Source organism: Elaeis guineensis, chromosome 10, assembly GCF_000442705.2.
Source record: "Elaeis guineensis isolate ETL-2024a chromosome 10, EG11, whole genome shotgun sequence".
Classification (NCBI taxonomy): Eukaryota; Viridiplantae; Streptophyta; class Magnoliopsida; order Arecales; family Arecaceae; genus Elaeis; species Elaeis guineensis.
The window spans coordinates 35,930,919-35,957,393 of NC_026002.2; the positions used below are offsets into that span (position 1 = coordinate 35,930,919).

General features: G+C 36.7%; 2 protein-coding genes across 5 annotated transcripts; one reads left to right on the forward strand and one right to left on the reverse strand.

The window, feature by feature from the left end:
* Window positions 1-11,683: 11,683 nt before the first annotated feature.
* On the forward strand, window positions 11,684-17,914 carry LOC105032075 (uncharacterized). 2 transcript variants are annotated; one of them, XM_019846163.3, is made up of 5 exons: window positions 11,684-11,888; window positions 14,563-14,723; window positions 16,131-16,217; window positions 16,368-16,526; window positions 17,572-17,914. In XM_019846163.3, the coding sequence occupies exons 1-5, from the start codon at window positions 11,759-11,761 to the stop codon at window positions 17,665-17,667; spliced, it is 633 nt and encodes a 210-aa protein (XP_019701722.1). In that variant the 5' UTR covers window positions 11,684-11,758; the 3' UTR covers window positions 17,668-17,914. The 2 variants fall into 2 exon arrangements, with proteins under 2 accessions (XP_019701722.1, XP_010904721.1); XM_010906419.4 differs by having other exon boundaries at window positions 11,685-11,888; window positions 14,557-14,723.
* A 1,621-nt stretch (window positions 17,915-19,535) lies between these two features.
* Window positions 19,536-25,291, reverse strand: LOC105032076 (probable arabinosyltransferase ARAD1). Of its 3 annotated transcripts, XM_010906420.4 has the most exons (10): window positions 24,653-25,289; window positions 23,325-23,498; window positions 22,183-22,340; window positions 21,934-22,081; window positions 21,676-21,791; window positions 21,458-21,596; window positions 20,441-20,551; window positions 20,225-20,293; window positions 19,806-19,902; window positions 19,536-19,726 (listed from the first exon to the last, which is right to left on the reverse strand). In XM_010906420.4, the coding sequence occupies exons 1-10, from the start codon at window positions 25,181-25,183 to the stop codon at window positions 19,692-19,694; spliced, it is 1,578 nt and encodes a 525-aa protein (XP_010904722.1). In that variant the 5' UTR covers window positions 25,184-25,289; the 3' UTR covers window positions 19,536-19,691. The 3 variants fall into 3 exon arrangements, with proteins under 3 accessions (XP_010904722.1, XP_010904725.1, XP_010904724.1); XM_010906423.4 differs by lacking the exon at window positions 23,325-23,498 and having other exon boundaries at window positions 24,653-25,291; XM_010906422.4 differs by lacking the exon at window positions 22,183-22,340 and having other exon boundaries at window positions 23,305-23,498.
* Between the last annotated feature and the right edge of the window lie 1,184 nt (window positions 25,292-26,475).

Below are 26,475 nucleotides of genomic sequence, written 5' to 3' on the forward strand. Positions count from 1 at the left end.
CCTTATTATAGAAAAGTTATGGATGACTTAAGATTATAAAAATAAGCATAAACACAACAAACCTGAAAGCACATACATTGTTCTAAGACATATTCTCATCCCTCGTGTAAGAAAATTTAGAAAAACCATCCCAAGATATGACTGAAACCTCTGCCTGTAAAAATGATCTTAGAGGAAGTTCATGGAGATCCTTTCAATATCCAATAAAATAAGCACGAATAGAAGATAAGAAGATGTCGAAACAAAAAAAAATAGAAAGGAAAGAGCAAGTACTCTGGAGAAAATATTTGTTTTCTATTTTACAGAGCATACAAGATTAGGGCTCAAGATGGTCTTTTTATAGCCATCTGATCTGATCATTTAGGCTTTTACAGACCCATTAAAGCCTATAATTAAGAGCTCAATGTTCAAAAATTAAAAATAATAATTAAAAATTTAAATATACATTTAAATGATAATTAAATTAAAAACAATAATTAAAAAATTAAATATACATTTAAATGATAATTAAAATATTCTTGGCAGCATAAGCATTTAAACGATAAAATAAAATTAGAAGAGAAGCAGTCGTAGAAATAGAAAAAAATAGAAAGTAGAGAGAGTACTTTGAAAAAATATCTATTTTTTATTTTATAAAGCATACTAGATTAGGTCTCAAGATGATCTTTTTATAGCCATTTGATCTGATCGTTTAAGCTTTCATTGCCCCATTAAAGCCTATAATTTGGAGCCCAATGTTGAGAAATTAAAAACAATAACTAAAAATTAAATGAATATTTTAAACAATAATTAAAATATTGATGGCAGCAAAAGTTTTTAAATGATAAAATAAAAAAAATAAAGATAAGGTTTCAGATTTTTCTTAAACCATCTCAAAGCCCTGAATGGCTTAGACAAATCTTTCTTACATATACGGCTTTAGAGATCATTCTACTTTTAATATAGGACTAAAGGATCTCATCATGGGTTGTCAAAAGGAAAACATTTGAGCAAAACTTTAAGAAAGTTTTAAGTTTTCATTTAGGATCACCAAATTAGGGATTACTATATCTGACAATCAATTCAAGAAGGTTTGAATTATAATTTGATTTTCACTAAATCAGAAATTATTATATCTGACAATCAATTTAAGAATGGAAAACTCTAAGAAAATTTTGAGTTTCCATTTAGAATCATCAAATCAAAAATTACTATATCTGATAATCAATTGAGGAAGGTTTGAATTGTGATTTGGTTTTTACCAAAACAGAAATTATTATATCTAACCATCAATTTAGGAAGGGGAAAACTTTAGGAAAATTTTAAGTTTCCATTTAGGATCACAAAATCAGGAATTACTATATATGACAATCAATTCAGGAAGGTTTGAATTATGATTTGACTTCCACCAAATCAAAAATTACTATATCTGACAATCAATTCAGGAAGATTTAAATTGTGATTTGATTTTCATTAAATCAGATATTACTATATCTAACACTCTCTAACAAAACCTTACTCTTCAGAAGGTCTATGATTCAGATGTTAGGTATTGCTCAAAAACTTTAGTAAAAAAATAATGCAATGCCAGCCCAACTTCAAATATTTTAAAGCATGACAGAGGTTCATTATGGAATGTGGACCATGGCATGATTAAAGACAGACAGTGGAATGGCGGTTCCTTTTTTTTTTTTTTTTGATACAAGTTTTCCTATTTTGGACGGTTGAATGATTTTGGAGACAGATAAAACGGCTCTTTTTCTCATGAGCTGAGTTCCTATCTCTGGATAGGAAAAGATGGTAGCAGGATCCAAAACCTTGGCGCATTATGTTGCGTACTTGGCTTTGTCGTCACCTATTAGCAAACAAGCATTGCTACGGCCATTTGTGGACGGAAAAGGACGTTAACGTTTGCTTAGCCACACGCATCAACTTGTAAGTGTTCTCTTGCTTGCGCTTGCAACGTTTACTCGTGGGACCTGGAAAGAATGTATGTCTCCTCTTAGAATCTTTACCGGATATGAAAGATCTCTTTCCTTGCATTTAAAGACAAGCTGCATAAAACTACAACCAAAATTTGCATATCGATACCAAATCGATACGTAGTCTCATACTTAGCGATGTCAAAAAGAACCGCTCGACTTGGCCCGGCCCATCCGAGCCTACGAGTTAAACGAACCAGATCGAGCTCAGCCCATTTTCTTATCCGAGTCGATCTCGGTCCATTTGCTTATCCGTGTTAGAAATATTGTTGTACATATCTTCTATATATATATAGGATTAATATCATATCCCATATATGTATAGGATTGATATCCACTATATTTAGGATGGCTATATTTGTATAGAGTTTACAATTCTGTCAAATATAAAATAGTTATATTTGTATAGAATAGCTATATTTGTATTCTTGTATTTTTTCCATTGTATAGTCTTGGATCTATAAAAGAAGATACAAGACTAGACCATTTAAGTAATAAACAGCTTATTTTCATCTCCCACTTTTGTTATCTTTGACATGGTATTAGAGCCATAATAATTCTCTGCTCCTTCAAGGACCAATCATCTGCTTCACTGCTCTTGTGACAAAGAAACTGTGCTGCATCGTCAAGCTCGCCGTGCCAGTGCCTCGTATCTTTGTCGTTTTGCTGCCCGTGCAATATCTCTGCCATTTATGTCTGATCCAGTGGCATGACCAGTGATGGCTTATAAAGAAACATCTGTGCCCATCAAGATAATCCTTGATGGTACTAACTTTTATTTTTGGTCTAGTCCGATGACCATTTATTTGAAAGAAAAAATGCTCTGAAAATATATTATTGGAGAAAGAACACGACCTATTCGAGCGGCGAACGACTCTGAAGAAAAATACTTAAAAAAATTAAAGAAATGGGAGAGTCAAAATAACTTAGAGAAATTAGAGAAATGGGAGAGTCAAATAACAAAATTATTTCTTAGATCTCTAATACCGTGGTGGCCTCAATTGCAATAGAGTTCCACAAATACAGTACTGCAAAAGAAGTATGGGATCATTTGGTCAAGCACTACGTTGCACTAGATCCGGTAAGACAATACAAACTCAACCAAGATCTTTTTCATCTTCGATAAATATCTGGACAAACTATTGCAGATATCTATGTCCGAATGAATGCTACATGGCAACAACTTGATGAAATGAATCCAAAATTTGAGAACGCCAATGACACGGAGAAATTTGATCAATATCGAGAAAAGAGAAGTTTTTTCAACTGCTGATGGCACTGCTACCTGAATTTGAATCAGTAAGAGCTTCTATCATTCATAGAGATCTTTTACCTACTCTCTTATCTATCTTAAATGAATTATTATCAGAGGAAACTCCCAAGGGTATTGGAATCTCTCTTGAATTAAATTTAGAAAAAATTTTAGCTACTCCCATAGCTGCTTATTCAGATCCAAGTAAGATCAAAAAGTTACCTTCCTTACCATGTAAGAAGGATGGGACAGTAGACTGGGCACAAGTAAAATGCAACTACTGTCATGAACTTGGACACATAAAATCCTATTGTCCAAAGAAGAAACAAAGAAGAAAATTTTTTGGCTCTAGCTCTACATCCCGATCCATGGCATCACCGGCTGTGCCAGCTACACCAACTCCTACCTTACAAACTTCTGATTCCATCAGTTCTGAATTTGATTCTCAGAGTTCTACTACTGTCTTTACTATTTCTGATGTTGAGGACCTTATCTCCAGAGCTCTTGCACGTCATGGTAATATTTGCTCCACTCCTGCCTCATTTGCCTTGTCTGCCAATATAGGTATCTCTTCCACTTGGATCTTAGATTCAGGAGTCTCTAATCATATGACCCCAGATATATCTTATTTTGCTACTATATCTTCTAGATCCTCCTTACCCTCTATTTTTACTACTTGTGGAACCTCATTACCTATCAAAAATATTGATAATATTAGCCTTAGAAACCACTTGAACTTATCTGATATTTATCACATTCCAAAGTTATCCTACAATCTTCTCTCTATTGGTCAACTTGTTGACTCTGGCCTTGAGTGTTATTTTTTTGCCAATGGTTGTCAGGTACGGGAGCAACAAACGAAGCAAATAGTTGGGACTGGCCATAAGGTGAACAAGCTCTTTGAGATCAATTGGCTACATCCTCAACCTCAACTATCTCTTTCCACCATTAGCACAAATAATTCTCAGTTATGGCATTTGCGTCTTGGTCATCATCTGACTCCTATTTAAATAAACTTATTTCAAGTGGTATTTTGGGTAATGTTTCAACTCATTCTGTTTTTTGTATCGATTGTAAGCTTGGCAAACAAACCGCTCTTTCCTACAATAATCGTGTTACTACTTCCTGCTCACCTTTTGACATTATTCACCCTGATATGTGGGGTCCTTCTCGAGATCCAACAATGGGTGGTTCTCGTTATTATGTTATTTTTATCGATGATTTCTCTCGCTTCACTTCGCTTTATCTTCTCAAGTCTCGTGATGAAGTATTTTCTACTTATAAGTCTTTTGCCAAGATGATCTCTACTCAATTTTTGTCTCGTATAAAAATTTTTCGAACTGATTCCGGAAGAGAATACCTTTCCATAGAATTTAAATATTTTTTTTATTCTGAAGGTATTATTTTACAACTGTCATGTTCTCATATACTACAACAAAATGGTGTATTTGAGAGAAAACATAGGCACATTATTGAGACTGCCAGAACCATGCTTATTTCATTAGGTCTTCCTAAAATCTTTTGGGGAGAAGCCGTTCTCACTTTTGTTTATCTTATTAATAGACTACCAAATTCGGCTATTGATATGAAGACACCTTATGAAAAACTCTTTGACAAACAACCTAGCTACTCTCATCTTCGACCATTTGGATGTACTTATTTTGTTCTTCTACCACCTAATGAACACAACAAACTTTTGGCTCGTTCAGCTATGTGTGTGTTTCTTGGTTATGGCATTGAGCAAAAAGATTATAGATGTTATGATCCTACCACTCGGCGTCTTCGTATTTCTTGAAATGTGGATTTTTGGGAGATCATTCTTTTTACTAAAATCTCCAACCAACTCACATCTTTGAATTTTTCAACTTTTACTATGCTGGACATTGATCCCACTCTCTTTCCAATTGAGAATGATGCTCCAATCTCATCAGTGCAGTTTGTTCCATCTAACACGACTGATTCTCTCGATTCTACTTCAGATGCTGCTCCTATACCTACACTTGCCCCATCTACTGAAAATCGTTACCCCACCAGAACTCGAACACTAGATGTTCATCTACAAAGGTATGATACAACATTTTTCTCTGCTTTGCTATCTATTCATGAACCTTCATCCTATAAAGAGGCTTCCACTAATCATGTTTGGCAACAAGCTATCACTGATGAGTTACAGGCCTTGGAGAAAAACCACACTTGGGATCTGGTTCTTTTACCTCCTAATAAAACAACAATAGGGTGCAAGTGGATTTTCAAGATCAAAACTCGTTCTGATGGATCGGTGGAATGCTATAAGGCATGTTTTGTTGCCAAAAGTTACACTCAGGAGTATGGAATAGACTATGAGAAAATCTTTGCACCAGTGGTATGATTAACTTCTGTCCATACACTTCTGGCAGTTGCTTCTGTACGACACTAACAATTATATCAAATGGATGTAAAGAATGCCTTCCTTAATGGTGATCTGGAGGAGGAAGTGTATATGCAACCACCGTAGGGTATTCCATATGAATCTGGTCATATTTGTCATATTCGAAAAGCTCTTTATGGGCTAAAGCAAGCTCCACGGGCATGGTTTGTAAAATTTAGTACCACCATCTCTTCCTTTGGTTTTGTTCAAAGTGCTCATGACTCTGCTCTTTTCATTCGCAAAACACATAAGGGTCTTATTCTACTTCTACTTTATGTTGATGATATGATCATCACAAATGATGATAGTGCAGGAATCATGCAACTCAAAAACTCCTTACATCAGACATTTGAAATGAAAGATCTTGGTCCATTTCGCTACTTTCTAAGACTTGAAGTTTCTAATCATGTCTCGGGGTTGATCTTGTCTCAAATAAAGTATGCAATTGATTTAATTACAAAATCAAGAATGACTGACAATAAAATAGTGATTACTCCTCTTGAACCAAATGTCAAGCTTACATCCACTGATGGTAAACCCTTAGATAATCCAACCCTATATCGGCAGCTTGTGGGTGGTTCAGTGTATCTTACCATCACTAGACCTAATATCACATATGCAGTACATGTGGTTAGTCAATTCATGTCCAATCCTCACACTGTCCATTTTGCTGTTGTTCTTCACATTCTCCGCTATTTACAAGAAAATCTGCATACTGGAGTATTATTGCCATCAAATTCTTCCTTGTGTTTAAGTGCTTATAGTGATGTAGATTTTGCAGGTGATGTGAATGATCGCAAATCAACTACAGGATATTGTATATTTTTTGGTGATTCTCTGATTTTTTGACGCAGCAAAAAATAAGTTGTCTCACGATCCAGCACAGAGACTGAATATCGAGCTTTAGCAGATACAGTGTCTGAAATTGTTTGGCTTCGTTGGCTTCTTTCTGACATGGGAGTTCAGTTTTCTACTGCGACACCACTATTCTGTGACAACAAAAGTGCTGTTGCATTAGCCCATAATCATATTTTTCATGCACGCACCAAGCATATTGAGATTGATTGTCGCTTCACCAGACAACATATTAAACTTGGCACTATACTTCTACAGTCCATCACTTCAACAATACAACTTGCAGATATTTTCACCAAGTCATTATTTGTGCCTCATCTTCATAATTTTTGCTCTAAACTCAATTTGGCTAATCACTCCTTACCATCTTGAGTTTGAGGGGGGTGTTAGAAATATTACTGTACATATCCCTATATATGTATAGGATTAATATCATATCTCATATGTGTAGGATTGATATCCACTATATTTGGGATGGCTATATTTGTATAGAATAGTCGTAGATATCCACTCTATTTGGGATGGCTATATTTGTATAGAGTTTACAATTCTGCCAAATATAGGATAGCTATATTTGTATAGAATAGCTATATTTGTATTCTTATATTCTTCCATTGTATAGTCTTGGATCTATAAAAGAAGATACAAGGCCAGACCATCAAAGTAATAAATGGCTTATTTTCATCTCCCACTTTTGTTATCTTTGACAATCCAGATCGGTCCTAGCCCAGCCCATATTTCAAAACCCCTAACCAAATTCAGCCCTAGGCCCTTATATTCATGATTCAGATTGAATCTGGATCGACTCTAATTTTTATTTTTTAAAAAAAATAAATTTTTTAAGATATTTTTAATCTTTTTTTATTTTTTTTCTTTTCTATCAGATCATGTTATGCAATTTACTTATAGTTTAAACTTTTATATATTTTTATTTAGAATTAGATATTTTTTTTTTGGATAGGACATTTTTATTTATTATGTTTAGGCAATTAGACATTATAATTTATATATTAGTAATGCTTACATATTAATGTTTTAAATTTTTTTGCCTTTTAATTTTTATTTATATTTTGAAATTATTATTTCTTATTTATTTGGATATTTTATTTAATTAAGTTTATATCACTCCTTAGTAGTTAAGTAGACATTTGTTGCTAAAAAAAAAAATTAAGTAGATATTAGACTGTAGTCTTTAAACATGAAATTAAAATACCAAATAATATTAGTTTGTTTTTTCACCCTTTTTTGGGATTAGAACTTGAAGCATCGGTAGTTGGTTGGGAGCTTTCATCGACTTATGAGATAAATTGGAGATCATTGAATCCTTCTTGTGTCAAATCGATATGATCAACTCGTTTGTCATTTTTTTATAATAGAAAGTGAAAGAGTTTTGTAATTGGAGTATGTGAATATACAATTGAAATGAAATTGAAAATTATTACAACTAAGAAGCTAAGGGAATTGGAGAATTAGAGGATGCAAAAAATATGAATGTAGTAGAGTAGAGATAAGAGTTGAATAAAATTTGTGGTGATGAAAATGGTTATGATTTGTGGTATTTATAGATGTTGAAATTAATTGTATAGACTACAAAATTCTCACAAATTAACCGTTGGATGGGATAATTATGTCTTTTAATAAAAAATAAATATATAAATTATTTTTTTAACTATATGGATCAAAGGTTGTGTTTGGCATGCAGCTTTTGGGATAACTTTAGCTTATTTAAGCTATAATATAGCAATATTAGTATTTGATGACTTATACTCCATAAGCTAATTTTTATTGATATTTTCCTCATCTAAGGGTTCAAAAGCTACAGCTAGCTATATACTTTTTAGTTCTAAATTTATCTTTTATTTTTTTCTAAAATTATTCACGTATTTAATGTTTAAGCTTCCTCCTCTCTCCTCTATTCTTCTCTCCTCCATCTCTCTCCTATCTTCTAAAATTACTTATGTACTTTTTATAAACAATCTTTACCCCATAGTAATAGAAAATTTTTATTTTATTACGAATTAAAATTATTAAAATTTATCTACAAAAATAATACTATGAACAACAATATGACTCTGTTAATTCTTAATTCAAATTTTAAAAATATCACATGATTTTTATTTATATTATTTATATTATTTATTTATTTTATAATTTATTTATTTTATAATTTAGTAAAGTTAATTTTTATTATATCTATTATATTTAATTAAACTGAATATTTGAAGTAATGTTAAAAATAAATAAAATGAGATTACATCTTTTTGTGTCATTTTGTACATGACAGCTTACTGATATGGCTAATTTTTATCAAACACTTAGATTAATACAGCTACAGCTACAACTATAGCTCACAGCTCAAACCACAACTACTGCTGCATGTCAAACACAACCAAAATACCCCTAAAACTAGCTGTAATATGATTTTTGCTGCCATTATAATATTTTATTATGAAGGACATTGGTAATATTTCACATTAATTTTTATATATATTTATTTTTTAAAAAAATAATATTTTATTATTTAATTATTTTTTCCTTCTTTCTTCTTTCTTTGCCTGTCACTTCACCACGCCCAAATCCCCCACCTCCCTGACCCATGGCGCCACCCGCGACTCCTCCACGCTCCCCTTTCCGACCACCCATGCCTTCTCCATGCCACCACTCGACCCTTCAAGCCTCCTCCGCTCCTCTGTGCGTGCCCTCCTTGGCTCGCGCCTCCTCCAGCCACCAACCCCCCGGGTGGCCTGTTCTCCTCTGCTCTCGGTTTCGCACCCCCCTCTCGGTGTTGGGCACCGATCTGCTGCGCCCCCCAACCCCCCTACCCCCACCCCCGACGGCCATGGCTTCTCTGCGCCCGCCTCCGCTCTGTGCACCCCCCTGCAACCTCCCCTCCACCCCATCCCTTCTGGTCGTGATTGCTCTGTGTCCACCTCCAACCTTACACGCCCCCTCCCCCGCAGCCTTTCCACGCCACCACAACCACTCTCCCCCTCCCCACCCTCTGGCTTTCCCCTCTTCTCCGCGCCACACCCCCTAACCCCCACCCCTCCGCGGCCCGTGGCTTCTCCGCGCCGCCGTCCCTCCGTGGCCTGTAGCTTCTCTATGCCGCCACCACCCCCCGCCCCAAACCCCGACTCCTGTCGCTCCCTGTGTTCACCCCGCTCCAATAGCCGATGGAGAAAGAGAAGTTTTTTTTGAAAAAAAAATAATTTAATTATAATATAAAATAATCTTAATCTTTGAAATATTTACGATATCAATCATGAACATAAAAATTTGAGTGGTCCATATTTAATTCATTGGTTATAAATAGATAAAAAGTAAAAAAACAAAATATCCTTTAGAGCACCATTGATTTTTTGATTGTTGGTACAATCCGGACTGGCCATGGGCACACTGGCCCGGATTATTTCGAATCTGAATCTATCAGGGCTTTAAGGTTGGGCCAGACCGGCCTTAATCAAGATCCGGACTGGCTCTTTTAAAATATGGGTCAGGCTGAGTCCAGACCTATTTTTACAAGCAATGTGTCAGGCCCTACCTTGGGCCCTTAGGGGATGGGCTAGGCTGGGCTCCATCAAGGCCAGGCCGGGCCAGGTTCGGGCTTACCGGCCGATTTTAGGATGCTCTCTCAAAATAGTAGTAAAACTAGTGCAGCATTAGCAAACGATAGAACCTCATAAAAGAAGAGCTTGCCTAGCTAAGTAGTAAAATTCTTCTCCTTTCTTAAGGTAAATATTCTATAAATTTCTTGGTGATGTCCGCGTACTCACAGAAAACAGATTGGAATTATAGGCTAGTTTGTCTTCTCTTAACGATGTTCTTGAAACAGGCTGGCATTTCTTCGTGGACTGCAGCTTTACGAGACACATTTGGGACTTTCCCTGCTTAAGTTACAGACCATTGTTAGCCCTGCTTTCTTACCTTTCTAGGTCATTTGGAAAACGAACTTGAGCAAAAAATCTGAGATTGGGTTGGACATGGTCATCTAGTGGAAAACAATAGAGAATTTTTCAGGGCAAGCCAAGGTCTTCTGAAGATATTTTTGAGATTCTTGACTGGAATGGCTCTTCTTTTCCTCTATCAAGGGTGCTGCTATCCTGTTCAAGCTTCAAAAATTAATTCTTGTTCGTAATACCTTTGCATAAATTTCTCTATCTTACTGAAATGAACTTCCAATGGGCTGCTGGATAAAGAAGACTCCTAGCTCAAGTCTCACGCAAGATGAATGCAGAGGGAAAAGAAGAGCTTCTAGCGACAATGGAAATGAGCCTAAAACAGGTCATATGCTTTGACTAACGGGACTAACGGAACAGGCTTAAGCTTAACAAGGTTCAAATGTACAAAAAAAATCGAACCGGACCAAATGACTTATCCAAACCGATCCGTTGTCCTCATGCGTTCATCACTTGATTCGGGCTGTTTGCATATCCTTAGCATCTAGTTTATCTTCACTTACCAAACTCTTTTGTCCATAATTCCGGAAACTCCTCAACATGATGAGGGCTTTAAAATTTAGACTTTCTATATCGATGCCTCCCGTAAGTCCTCATGATCAGCTGATTTTATATGAAACATGTATATTAGGATTAGAAAATAACTGAACAGAAATTTAAGTATATCTTTGAATGATTTTTTGGCCATTAAGATCTTTGTTTGTGTTTCAAGAACCAAAAAATAATTTAGCTTGCAATTGGGGATGTTTAGTATTTTTGTTTCTTAAAACCTCAAATCGAGACGGTCGCACCAGTAGTCTAATTAGAATGGGTCTTCGTTTTCATGCAAGTGACTCAAATTCGAATCATAAATAAATATTAGAAGAAAATAATGCGTAGAGAAATTCTTCCGGCAACTTGGAGGAAAACGACGTATGAAGAATTTTTTCTGGCAATCTGAGCACCAGTGTTAGAAGCGGTGCTGGTGTGGCCTACTCACCCAATGCAGTAGGAAGTGGCTTATCTTTACCCTCGGAGGGAGGGTTGCGACGCCTGTGTCCCCACAACATTGCCATTGTGCTCCATGCTGATGTGGCGCTCGTTGAATGGCCAAAGTCCACCTGCCCCACTTAATGCCACCTTACCCCGAGTCCTCCATGCCACGTAGGTCCAGATGTCATCGGGGAACGTGGAAGCGGTGGTGCTATTCGTGAGCCCATGTGGATATACCACACGTTCGTATGGGATAAGACGAGAAATAAATCGATTATTATTCACATCTTTGGGGGGGAAGTTCTCAGATATATGCCCAACTTGGAACGCTTCTTCCATTCCGAGTTAATTCCAAATGGCTCTAAAATTAGGCAGCTCTGTCTCGAATCCAGCTTCGATTCTGTTGGATTCTCCCGCTCATAACTTCCCTTCGAGCAGAAGCAGCAGTTGCTCTCCGCCGCCTTCTCTTTCCCATGGGATTTTGGGTAATTCTTCCAAGTTTAGTGATTTTTTTTTAAATTTATTTTTAATGCTTTTCCCTATTTAATAATTGTTGCCGCTATAATTCTGAAAATTAGGCTTTCCCATTTAACACTTTTTTTTTAGTGTTAAATCATCATATCATGGTGCAATTAGTGGTTGTTTCTGTTAGAGAATGTTATATTTGGAGAGCATATCATTATATAGTCTCAAACAAGCATCTCGTCAATGGTTTGTTAAATTTTCTATTGCTCTCAAGGAAGCTGGTTTTAAACAATCCGTTGCTGATTATTCCCTCTTTATTTCTTGTAGTGGCTCCCATTTCACAGCCATCCTTGTTTGTGTTAATGATGTTAACATCACCGGGAACTCTATTTGTCGCTTGAAAGCCTATTTCTACTCGACAATAAGAATCTGAGCTTGCTCACATATTTTCTTGGTATTGAGGTTGCCCATTCTGATCAAGATATTTTCCTTAGTCAAAGGAAATATGTTACTAATATTCTTCAGGATACTGGTTATCTTGCTGTAAGCCATTTTCTTTCCCTATGGGGCAATATCTTCGTTTACATCATGATGAAGGGGATCTTTTACTTGATCCTAGTATTTATAGATGATTAATTGGATGACTGATTTATCTCAGTATTACTCATCCTGACATCACATATTCTGTTAATGTGTTAAGTCAGTTTATACAGACTTCTCGCAAATCCCATCTTAATGCTACCTATCGAATTTTGGGATACTTAAGGCGCACACCGTCATATGGCATACTTCTCTTCTCTCAAGTAAAAGGAGATCTACAACTGGTTACATCACTTTTCTTGGTTCTAATCCCATTTTTTGGAGGACCAAGGAACAAACTACTATTTTCAGATCTTATACAGAAGCTGAGTATCACTCTATGGCTGTAACTTCTTGTGAACTCACTTGGTTGAAATACCTTCTCTCCGATCTTGGTATTATACATCACCAACCTATGCATCTCTATTGTGACAACCAGGCAGCTTTACACATTGCTGCGAATCCGATCTTTTATGAACGAACTAAACATGTTAAATTAGATTGTCACTTCATTCATGAGAAAATTTAAAGTGGCCAACTTACAACCTATCATGTTCGTTCTCATCTTCAGCTTGCTGATATCTTCACTAAAGCTCTTGGTAGGGAACAATTTCATACTTTATCATCCTAGCTAGGTGTTACGGACCTCCACACTCTAGCTTGAGGGGGATTGTTAGAGAATGTTATATTTAGAGAGCATATCAAATCCTCCATATATTTGAAAGAGCATATCAAATCCTCTATATATTTGGAAAGCATATCAAATCCTCTATATATTTAGAAAGCATATCAAATCCTATTAGAGAATATTATATTTGGAGAGCATGTCAAATCCTCCATATATTTGGAAGAGCATATCAAATCCTCCATATATTTGGAAGAGCATATCAAATCCTCTATATATTCAAAGAGCATATCAAATCCTCTATTTATTTAGAAGGCATATCAATTCCTTCATCAACTCCACCGGCATATCAATTTCTTCATCAACTCCACCATCCTTGATTTGGAAAGCAATAGAATTTCTTATTCATTTATTTGTTTTCCACAATCATAAGATTTTGTCTTTCCTTTATTTGTTTCCCACAATCATGGGATTTTGTCTTTTCTTTATTTGTTTCCCACAATCATAGGATTTTGGTGTATTATATATATTTGTAAATGAATGCAATAGAAGTATGAGCTTGACCATTTTAACAATTTCTAGAACTTCTGCTTGAGTTAGAAATTTTGTATGGTGAAATATCTACATGTGGAAATGGACCTCATAATTTGGGGCTGATTTTATATTTCTTTAAGAGAATTCAGGGGAGTTCTTGAGGAGATATGGTTCTTTTCATTTAAGGTAGAACAAAACTTACAACAAGCATTTTTTGCGGATTGTATTAAGTAATTCTCAAGATATTTTTAATAAGGCAGACTGACTCTTCTAGAATAAATTCCGCATATGTGATTCTTACTCATTCATATTATTCTTTGTTATGCTAAACTTTATTTGGTATATGCCACATGTATTAAAAATTTTGATAAATTCAAGCTTCAGCTACAACTAAGATGTCGAAAAAATGATTGCAGAGGAACCAGAAGTGTGAAAAGGGAATTTTCATGTATTATCATATAATTATGAACCATATGTCGCTTTTGCAGCACAGATGAGTGTTAACTATTGCAGAAACAGTTAACTTTTCCAAAAAGATTCCCTTGGCACTAAATTTGTTGATGATATGGTAGCGGCTCTCCTTAGATGTTTCTTATCTAAATATGTTCCCCAGTATCAAGTTAATCATGGTCCACATATATTTACTCTGAGGTCTTTATTTTCTATATTTATTTCAGTTATTTTAATCTTTATAAGGTGTATTAAAAGCAGAAAAGACAGAAAAAGATATGTCATTTGATGAGATTAGTCTACTCTTAATTGTTCTTCAATTCCTTGTATGCTTTCATCAGGTAAAAAAAGCTGGTGTTATGCTAGTGCTTAACATGTAGTTTTGGGTCGTTATTATCCCTTAGGATGGTATTGAAATTTGTAGATTAAGTTTACTTGTGAATATTGCAGATCAAAGTGAACTCTTCTGTACCATGCTAGCACTAACTGTACCTTTGCAGGAGTAGTTACTTGTCCTGGTACAAACCAAATCAATACTGCCGTTTTCCCCAGAAGTCTTTCCTCTGGATCAAATGCTAGAAGCACATTTTTTAAATTGCCAAGAAGCAGTGGTTCCTCATCCTCGGAAGGTGGTCCAGAGGATTCAAAGTCTTCAGACCAAGAGAAGGTATACTGAACTATGATCTACAGGTATCTTACTTGTTGAAAGCTAAAAGCTCTTGGCAATGCATCTGAAGTTCATTTATTTCCATTTCTGTTAAAAAAAAATGTTACTTCTGATCAAGATGCATGGAATGGTTCCTCTAATTTATTAAAAACACCTACTTCTGAACATGCTAACTAATTGGTCAATGCTTGAATTATTCAACCTAAGCATTTAACTAGTTGCTTCAGAAAAATTTCCCCATTGGATGTTCTGGGATAGCTAGTGCAATTTGAAAGATCCTTCATATTTTGGAACCAGCATGTTGGACTAAAGACAAAGCTCATGATAAGCAAAAGCTGTGAGAGGGTGTCACACACATCAGTAGTCAACTGAGAGACAAAGATGTTCCATGGCATCATAGATCTTATAGAAATTACGTCTTCAATTAGCACCATTTCCTCACATAGATATTCTTCCAAGGATATTGGCTACTTCCATTTGTAGCTTCCTTCAATTTATTTCAACCTTATATAAATCCCTTCTCTTCTTCTTAATGACATGATACTGTATCTCATGTATGACAGTATTAGAACATGTAAGTGGGATAAATGTAGGGAACTCCATTCTAAGTTTCTGTGGTTTCATCGAAGATAGGGATGAGACGTGTGTTTATGCATTTTGATAAGTTGCTGAAGGTAAGTTGTAGTATTTAAGGCTCGTATCATAGCCGTAGAAGAGAATCTGCTAAGGAAAGGGGCATTAGGGAATACACTATATGCCAATACTAAGAGCTAAAGAAAAGGTTCGTGCTTGTGTTCACAGTGCGGTGGATAGTCTACTTCCACTGGAAGGACCTTGAGATCAATGTTTGGCTAGTGATCACTTTCTGATGTGATGTGAAGTCTTCTGTGTCATAGCACTGGATAGTCTACTTCTACTGTTAGGACCTTGAGGCCCTGCAGCAGAGCTAAAATTTCTGTCGAGGAGCAGACAGGCCACATCTTCAAGGACTAACACTATGAACTGGGGCCAGGATTATTAAATTGTACTACCAAACTATTCTAGAACCACACTCCCCCCCCCCCCCCCCCCCAGCATCACCTTGTTTACTTTGCCAATTTAACTCTGAGAAGTGTAAAATTCGTCTGTTCATTTCTTGTCACGTTCCCCCTTGCTCCCATCCCCTTTCCAGTCTTGTATGATATATGCATTAGACACAACATAGAAAATTTAAATCTGTCCGAACTGATATACTGCACTTCAATCTACACCATTCATGCAATATCCATATGTATCCAAACAACAATTCTGTTGCAGAATCTTGGAGTCAACAAAGGATGAGAAACTGCTTTCTTGCACTTTTACAGTTTTTATGCATTGTCTATTATTTCATGATCAAAGAGTAAAACAACGCTTATTATCATGCAGGCACCTTTTGGATACACAAGAAAAGATGTGCTACTTATTGGTATAGGAGTAACTGTACTAGGTGTTGGTTTGAAATATGGGCTGGAGGTAAGGCTGCTTTTTCTACCTATTTCCTCACTTCACCTCTTATACATGAAGTAACAGTTTTCTTCTTCTTCTTCTTTTGTGGGGTATGGCCTATAACACAAACTGCTAATACAAGCACCTCTCATTTTTCTTTTTCCAATCCTCTTGCAGTTTGTTGGAGTTGATCCTTTGCAAGCAGGCAATGTTGTTCAGTTAGTGTTGGTCTTGGGGCTAACAGTTGGATGGATTTCCACTTACCTATTTAGAGTCTCAAATAAAGAGATGACGTATGCACAGCAATTAAGAGATTACGAGAATAAAGTCATGGAGGTTAGTGAATTTACATTGGAAAACCACTTTTTATGGACGTGAGTTTGCATATTATGAGTATATTACGCCACTGACTGTATAGAAGTCATCTTCTTCTCTATTTATGATTTTCTTTCATCTAAAAGTTTAACTGTTATAAAACAATGGTAGCAATACTATGAAATGCTTGGAAATACTTTGAAGTCAAATAATTTGCGAAGGTTCTGGCACTACTGCTCCCTATATTATGTATCATGGTACCTATGGTACACTCACCAAGAGAAGGCCACACAGTCATATTTATGATGAATTTTGTGAAAGTGTGGTTCTTTTTTCTCAATGGTAGAATCTGCATAAATACCTTCACTGGAAGTACCTACCATGTGATACTAATGAATTACCTTCGAGAGTGAAAGAGATGAGGCACTTATCTGTTGATCAATTCTTCCTGATTAATATGGATATTGCCAAAATAATATTGCTTCCATGACCTTCACAAATAATAACATTTTACAACATTAAGGAAAAAAAAAAAGGCCTTATAGCTCCATTTGGAAGTTGTAAACATATGATTGCCACTAGGCTATAAAACCTGCCAATAGTCAAAATGTATAAAGATGGTCCCCTGGTGCCACTGTGTTCATTGACTTCAGATCATCCACCATTCTCTATACTCCAGAATATATATTTCAGCTAGATTTCAATTATTTGCCTTCTTTTAGAATATGCCTTCCTATTTTTGTCAATTCTTTTCATGATAATAAAGAACTATATTGATTAGAAAATGGCCATAAAATTTGATTATAGCAAATTTTGTTGCAAGCATTTGTTGTTTGATGCAATGCAATATACTTCCTCCCTTTCTTTTAAAAAGGATTTGATGCTCTTCCACAAAACAAAGGATGTGGTGCAATATTGATCATGGAAACCTTTCTGTTATTGCAAATGTTTACTGTGTTCATTATGATGACCATGCAAGGAAAGCAGAGCTATGAAGCTGAAAACTCTTTAATGACGTCTGCCAATTTTGTTATCAATAAGTGACTTGGATTCTTGTTTCTTCCAGAAACGATTAGAGGGTCTCACAGAAGCCGAGCTAGAAGCACTACTCGAGCAAGTGGAAGAGGAAAAAAGACGCATGGCCAGTGACAAGCAACTCTGAGTCAATTCTTGTGATTGCAATGTGCATTATAATTTACATAGCACAAGGAAAAGGTTTGCAATGCAGTCCGTGGAGAGAACAACATTCTGTATTATTTCATTTCCCTAATCATGTGATGTGAGCCCTTATGTTCTGAACCCATCTTTCATCTGATTTCTAGTGTTTCACATGGCATGACTATGTTGTACTCTCAAAAAATGAAGGTTACTGATTACAATTAAACAAAAAAAAAGACACCAAATTGCAATGTTGCTGCCGTCCCCTTGAATTTTTTCAAATGGAGATTATATTTCATTGCTCACTTTCTTGTTTAGCAGCCATGGAGGGGTGGAATTTTATCATGACTACAGATAGGTGATTCTACTATATGTATTGACATTCAGTAGATGGTGGTTGGGCCTTGTAGCATAATGGTTATGACTTAAAATGCCTGCAACGTTGTGGTCACTGATATTTCTTTGGACTTGCAGTTGAAGGATTGAACAAAGGCAGCCATCTGGAAGACTAAATATGGAACCTTTAGAAATACAGATATGTTCAGGGGAGAGAAGATTTGGAGCTGGATCAAATCAATGTGACCTAGATTAACATCAGCCTGATATATAAATCTGCTGAATTCATACCTTGCAAAATCGAAGATCTAAATTTGTGATTCAGTTCTTAGACCAATTGATGATATTAAGACAAGTATCTACATCCTCATATTTTGTTTGTTTATATTTTAATTAATCTAATCTTTGCTACATAATTAAAACTGAAGAAGAGCGTTTGTGTTGGGGATGTTCGAGCTTTAGGTGTAGTCTTCATCGGTTCATGTGAGTAAGACACAGAGAGAGAGAGAGAGATCAGATTCAATGATGGCTTCCCTAACTTAAGGTTGAGTTTTGCAAATGGATCTGATGAAGTCTAGTCTATGTAGGACCCAAACTTATTTAGGATCTGCTGTTTGGACACATGCAATCATACAAACGGGAAATTCGGCATTAATAGACCATCTATAGATCAAAATAAAACAATTATAAGCAACGTGAAACGATAAAAACGATTTTTTTTCATCCAGGTCACCGATGTCCAAGCCAATTCAGGTTATCAAGGGTATTCCAAACTTTTGTGGGCATTGCCTTCTCTAAGCCTTCTCTTCCAGATGCCACTAGTCTCTAGTCTTGATTAAGCCTATGAGAGCTTCCCCTTGGTCTTATTATAATTGGTTTCTTTCAGCCATTGTCGGAATGCTCCAGCTAGCAGCCTTCAGCTAAAAATATTGATGCAAAGATAAACCAAAAAACTGCAATTCAACTTTGTAATAGCAAAAATGGCTCAATTTTTCCTGTTACAGAACAAATAAAAGACAATCACAATGCCATCTTGAAAGTGGCAAAGGTTATCTTCATCTTTTCTGTTAATTTTTGTTTGGTCTCTTAATTTTCTCTGTATGGCGGGGTTTTCTTCATTCTCCTACGGAGCTTACATGATTGGCAAAATTACATGTTAGGGATAAACAAAGTAGCCAGAAACCTGGGGACATGATCCAACAGAAGCACCCATTTAATTGTTTGTAATTCTGTCTCCTAACTTCAGTTAGACTTTAAGCTCTTGCATGATTAAGAAAATAATGCTACAATTAAGCAAATAATGCTACAGCAACCATCATGGGGCACAGAATGACCAAGCGCAACGCATTTATCTTTCAAATAGATAAAGTAGCTAATCCAAACAAGATTTCATTACGGATACGAGCAAAGCATTGGAAGTAGGACGGCGGCAGCTAAGCAGCTGCACCTTTGCATGCATCCTATCTGCCATGGATGACAATCCGCATGTGATAAGCCTTGACAAAGTCTGCATTGCTCAAATTTTAAAACACAAACTAAAGTGGAATAAAGCCATCTAGCATTGGGTCTTCTAGTATCATTGTTGCGCTCATCAAAGATTTGGAGGAATGCTTCAAAGAATGGAATTACAAAAGCAAATGTGACACGCATTTTTTTAATGTCGCAAGCATAAATGAATACATGCTGAAATAGTCATTTTAGTTTGTCTTCACTCCTTGCATCATCATCTGTAAAAACAACAAAGTCCAATATGCAAAACATAGAATACTGATAGATCGTGCATTTAGGGTACTCTTGTGATGTTACCAGGCCTGCATTCACAAGTGCACAAGCTCCTAGATCCTTGCACCAATCGCTGTGACCGCTGTGTATGCAACTTGATGTTCACCAATTTACCAGCTATCTGTCATGATCAAAAAGGGGAGATGAAAAGAATTAAACTCGAGGCACAATAAGTAATTCAAGCTGGTTTTTCAAACATCTGTGCCTTAAACCTATCAATGCAAATTCAACATATGGCAATATAATCTTCCTTGACAATTTTGTCTCCCAAATTCCAAGAATCTGTATTATGGCATGCTTAACTTGTTCAATTGTTTCTTATTATAATGTTGTTAATTAACAATTATGATTTATGACTTTTTGTATACAATCATGTATCATCCTCCCCCACCCTCCTCAAAAAAAAAAGGCATTTTGTCATGATAAAATGGATGATAACAAACCATTCTCCATGTTAAATCCTCTGGTCCAAGAGGTTGAGCTGGACTTGAATATAAGAAATGCCTTGAGTACTGAAAAAAGCCAACAATAAGAAAATAAGTCTCAAGTATGAAGATGGATAAATGTTTCCCTCCCTGGATTTTTTGAATCCACTTGCTTTGCCTGCATCTAGGCAGAATGAGCAATGAAGAATAACTAGTTCTAAGTGATTGGCAAACCTTGGCAAGATTAACTTGCAATTCTCTAATTCTTTTGGGATTGATACTCTTTAGGAAATTTACAAGCCACCCAGGTTGCACAGCATCACTTGAAGAAACAAATAATGCTATCTGCATACAAGGAAAAAAGTGACCATAAGTATCTCAAGTCACCTTTTTAGGTATCCAGTTTTTTGTCTCCGACAAAGAATTGCCCCACCTGAAATTTGAGGATACACAAAAGACATATGCAACAATTACATCAAGATTCAATGCAACAATACAGTTACAGGATATGCAAACCCACTGTTTACTCAATGAAAGGAGACTGACTAGATAGGTAATCCACAAACTGACAAAAGAAAATTAGGTATTTTATATCAGACAAAGCCAGCAACAAGTATCTTATTAATACAGGCTCAGGCTCTCCGGCTTCATATATCCTACATTGACATTCATTCCTGCCACTGGTTCTAATTCATTAACTTGGCAAGTTTCTCATTGTTACTCCCAACTTCAATCAAGGATTTCTCTTTCATATTCAATGTCAACTAAACTGTACCATGCAATATGATATGGTAATATATAAACATTAATGGTGACCAATAATTAGTTTGCAGAACTTGCAAGACATACAAGCTTTCTTTTTCCCATTGAAATGAGAATAATATGATAAAATGGAATGGTCTAGCATATCTCAATAATTTGCATGAAAATCAAATCTTGGATCATAAATTTCCTGAGAATGTCAGCAAAAATTCTGAAGGTGCCGAACAATAACATATTGCTCCAATTCTTACTTTCAGATGTGCATGTAAACTACATATTCTGCAAGACAACCAGCAATTCAATTGCTGGCCTAACCAAGCAAAGCTACTATGACTTCGAACTGAACAAAAATGAATAGACTATTAAAGCTGATGCAACAAATAACCCAAACCCAATAAGTGAATTAGCTGAACTAAGGAAAGAAGGTTAAAAAGATTTTGCTAAAAAAAGAAAAAGAAAAGAAAAAAAATGCTTGTAAGGCATAATTACCTTTCGATAATCAAGTATTCCTTCAAAAGGAAGCTCCAATTCATCACTAACTATAACAGGGATACACCCACTCACAATTGCATCAAATAGCCTAGCAGAAGATGGGGTATCACCAGCTGGGCTCAAGCAAAAAAGAGACCTGTCATTCATGCAACACAGTTAAGACATTGCCCAGAAGTTCTAAAAAATGAAAAATTCAACATCAAAGACATATTTACTTGCGCATCCCATTCTGAGCTGCTGCTTTCCCAGCTTCCCCCGAACTTCCCTGTTCGATAACAACACCCTCAGTATCATGTAACACCTCCACAAGTCTAGAACGGATTTTTCCCCCCTGACAATGAAACACACTGCATGGTTAGTACATGTAAGAGCCCTAGACTTGGAGACTCTTACAAAAGGTTATTGAATGTATCAGTCATCGGTCATTGGATCACTTTTTATATCTAATGGGCAGAGAAAAGAGAAAATATTACAGCATTTCTTTTAAGTCTTCCTCGAAAGAAGAGCAATGTGCTTCTTTTTGATTGATTCTCTACAAAACACTTTGCATCACAAAAATCAACATTGGGAACATATGGAAGGATAAGATCTTTCTCCAGCCAGACTTGCCCGGGCTTGTACCTACAAAAACTTTCCAAATCAATGCAGAGGCAAGATTGGCCCATCACACCTATTTAACTGCATTCAAGATAGAATTGAATAATTAGCGTAGATATTATAACCAGTTTCCAGTAGAATCCATATCAGGTAGAAGCCATATAGCTTTTTTCATGAATCTGCGAACTGTCTTAAACGACCAAGGGTGATGAACAGGAAGAATATGATCCCTTCCTTCAGAACGTTGCCAGGCTGGCTGATCTGTAACCCACTTTAAAGCCTCCTGATCTCAAAAACAACAACTATATTTGGTTCTCAAAGTATGAATGAAATTGTTAAAAACATGGATAAGAGAGACCTAGATAAAAGACACTTTATTGCAATGCTCTCTCCAGAGTAAAGTCATCAAAATACTAGTTCAACTTAAGAGTTAAGACTGACCTTAGTCAATAAAGGAATATAACATAACAGAACTATGACCATCATTATTACTTTTTGGGTGTCTTGTACTGATTCCTAGATTGAATAATGCCATTACCATATCTAATTAGCCTAACTTTCATTATAGAAAGAACCACACTGAAGGGTTCTCATTGGTACATAAGGAGATGAAGTAGATCATAGGCAAGGGGCCTAACAACACAGGCAAACAGAAATTTGTAGAGTTATTGCATGTATGGACAGCAGGGAGGCAATTGAGATCAAGCCATGTGCGCAACAAGTATATAACTTGCACTACTAAGCTTAACCAAAAGAAAGTAAACCAAGCAACCATGGAAGGAATAACGTATTATGTAATAGTATCTTATTTGCCATTTTTCATCTAAGACAATGTGTCCAGCTCTATTCAAGCTAAACCTATATGCTGTCCTCATTAATAAAATGCCGATGTGATAACTACTTCATATTCAACTACCCATTAACTGTGATATTAACAAAAACAGAAGGTAGATGAAATAACATATTGTTGCATGATTGAATGGGTATAGGTAGTCTTAACATTTAAGAATTTTAGCTGATCAGGACCATGAAGCTATAGTGTGTAGAGGCAGAAGAAAATTGGCCTGACTTTTATGAGTGAACAAAAATAAATCGATTGAGCTCATATAACAATAAGAAGAGCAATTTCTAAAGGCACATAAATCAGTTATCTGCGGCACAGAGTTTAAAGAATGCAATTTTAGCAGTATAGGAATGGTGTGCCAGAGAAGCACATTGTTAGACCCAATTATAGCTCAACAATAAACCTTGGGACATGCGCCCACACCCTGTATAGTGCCTTGCATTGTTGTTTATCCAGCAAGAAGAAGCTAATCGTTGAGAAAAATGGGATGTAGAACAGGTCTGCCTCCTCTTGCTGGTGAACCCTTATGACATTCTTCAAGAGCCTCTCTGATTCTGGAGTAATCAAGTCTGCCCATAGCCAGTAATCAATGGAATGCTGCAGATGCAGGAAAGGAAGCCAAATTTTGCTTAACATAAGATAAACCATAATCTATAGAAAAGCAAATTACTATCACAGATCTCAGCATACCATCACAAAAATGACCAATTACTTGTTACCAGAACGGTAAACCTTCAACTGGAGCTGCATTAAATTGATACCACAAAAGGAGTTTCTATCTTAGATAATTAATCGGTAGACTGGACAAAGAATATATATGTATAACACATAAACTGCTTAAAAACATGAAGGGTCAAAAATCCCTGAAATATCTTTGCAAGAAAAAAGGGACTGTGGCTTATAAATACATAAATATTATACTAGACAAGATAAACTGCACAAAAATGCACAATGGATGAGAATTCTGTTTCTTGGAATACAGCATAGGACTGATAGGTCATAAGATGCAAAGACAGCATTTTATTGTATGGATGGCTAGTGGTAAATGGATGATGCTTAGATGTTGAAATATACAGAGAAAATTAATCAATTATAAAAATTTAGAATCAACAACCTTGTCATTCATGTATGATGGCAATCCACTGAATCTCAGAAATCCAATAAAGGATACAATAATTAATCGAAGAAAGGAGGATTACAGGTCTGCACTAGGAAGTTAAACTAGAAGAGTCTGGCCCCCAAACATAGTATACAAAATCACAATCTTTATAACATGACTCTCAAACCAAAATTCAAAGTAAAAGATGATTATTTCAGAAATACAAAGATCATCATTACTAATGTCTTGGCCTACATATTACGAGCTCCTGCAAATTTTCACTAGGCAGTGATATCCAGCTGTTCTTTCACCTATACCTATTGGTTCACAAATAGTGTGTACATTCCATTAAATTAGTCTATCAATTTCAAACCCTTTATATCCGTGCCTCTGCATATGTGTCGAGCAATTTCTTTTTAGTAAATATTCGAGTTAATGTAACGAGTAATAAACCAGAGTGTTATCTGTAGTTCTTATTTCTTTGCACCAACTATTTTCCGCAGCAATACCACAACAGGTTATTATTTTTTGTTGATCTTTCACTAAATCAAGCGTAAATTTTTCTAACCAGAACCTCCTCCACATCCAATTTGCTTCTAATTATCAGAATTTAGAGCTCAAGATAAAGAAAAATAGCCGCAGAGCAAACAACCTGTTCAATGAGGCGATGAACGGGGCTTCCATTGGACGTCAAATTCGCCGTCTCCTTATAGGTATTCCTGAAGAGCCAGAGAAGATCGTAGGTGAACTTGGCCGGCATCTCGTACACATAAACCCTAACCACCGACAGCACCGACCATGGATCCGCCGGATCCCCATAAAGCCTTTCCGTCTCCTTCTCCCAGATCGTGTCATCGAGCGCTTTTACCGCGGCTCCGCCCGCGTCGGCCGCGGCGGAGGAAGATTCGGCGGCGACGGGGCGCCGGGAGGTGAGGAACTTCTCAAGAGAGGCAACAAAGGAGTACTCCGGCGCGGCCGCATTAGACTTAGGGTTAGGGTTGGATTTTTCCCGGGCAACGGAGGCGTCGAAGGGGGTGGAGGCGGGGCAACGATAGGAGGAGAAGGCGTAGAAGAAGAAGATGGAGGCAAGCGCGAGGAGGGAGAGGGCCGCGACGAGGAACGAGGGAGAGGAGGGGGAGTGCGAGGATCGAGGGTTTCCAGAAGCGAAGTACTTCCCCGCCATTGTTATTCTCCGAGAGGACTAGTCGCAGAGAAATATCATGACGGATTTCAGATTAGTGCTTCACCATCAGGTTCCGCACGAACACTGAAGTCGCTGTCCAAAAGCCAACACGACTAATGCCGATCGCTAGTGTCTTCTTTGGCTACTCTTAGTCTCTCACCAGGGGGCAAACAACCATTCCGTTGAGTTTCGACTAATAAATAATTTTTTTTAAAAAAAATTCAGATAAAGATGAAAGCTATCACTAATAGAATTTGTTAATAAAATAAATCACGTAATTTATACATAATTTTTTTATATATGATATAGCATAATTTAAAAAAAATAAAAAAAAATTAATATCTGTGCGAGGCGCGATCCACCTTCGCGGAAGAAGATCAAAAGAAAATCCGAACCCGTAATGTCATTCGAAATTTTTTTGAAGATACCTCACACACTTCCTCCTCTCGTGCACCAAACGGCCTCCAAAGATCACATTTCTTCGTACTTCACCGATTCAAATTCGATTTCAGAGAGACCACAGAGACTCCATGAACACCGCAAAAGAAGCAAACCCGCCTCACAGATGCTTAAAATCCAATGCCTCGAGTCGGAGATGAGGTTCCAAAGAAGGCGATGGAGGACAACCCCCTCCATCGGCCGATGGCAGCCAAGCCGCCATCGTGGTCGACGGTTGGAAAATGGAAGGGCACGACAAGCCAGCTATGGTTGGTTTTTCAAACTCCAGGCGGTCGTGTCTGGAGGAGGTGGGGAAGCACTCGATCATGCGGCGAACGGGGCTTCCGATGCGGGATCTGAGGATCTTGGATCCTTTGCTCTGCTACCCATCAATGATTCTAGGGAGGGAATGGGCTATCATGGTCAATTTAGAGCACATCAAGGCCATCATCAAGCCACTGAGGTGCTCATCCCCAACTCCAAGGACCTTATGGTTGCCCCCTCCATCCACGATCTTCAATCTCGGGTCTCCAACCCCTCAGGCGCTCCTCATCAGGTAGCGATGGTGATCCTCACCAGATAGTGATGGTGATCTACTTTGCAAATACTGACCTTGGTTCTCTTTTTCTTCTTTGGTTAATTTAATGGATAGATGGAAGGTGGGATGTTAAGGTTGTTAGTTATTTCCCAAAGACATTTCTTTTGAATTTCCAACTAAATTAAATGCTAGTAATAGTTTAAATAAGTATTTTAGATTAAGCACTACAGTTTGTTTATAACAATTTTTTTTTCTTAAGCTATGCCATTTCAAATATAAAGGAAGTCATCTGTAAGTCACATGTAAATCACGTGAT

Coding starts and splice junctions, on each gene's coding strand:
- LOC105032076 (XM_010906420.4), bottom strand. CDS start 25,183: ATGGCGGGGAAGTACTTCGCTTCTGGAAACCCTCGATCCTCGCACTCC. Junction 22,082..22,182: donor ATGGATTCTACTGGAAACTG/GTTATAATATCT, acceptor AAGTTTTTGTAG/GTACAAGCCCGGGCAAGTCT. Junction 19,903..20,224: donor AGGATTTAACATGGAGAATG/GTTTGTTATCAT, acceptor TGATCATGACAG/ATAGCTGGTAAATTGGTGAA.
- LOC105032075 (XM_010906419.4), top strand. CDS start 11,759: ATGGCTCTAAAATTAGGCAGCTCTGTCTCGAATCCAGCTTCGATTCTG. Junction 16,218..16,367: donor GTTTGAAATATGGGCTGGAG/GTAAGGCTGCTT, acceptor ATCCTCTTGCAG/TTTGTTGGAGTTGATCCTTT. Junction 16,527..17,571: donor ACGAGAATAAAGTCATGGAG/GTTAGTGAATTT, acceptor TGTTTCTTCCAG/AAACGATTAGAGGGTCTCAC.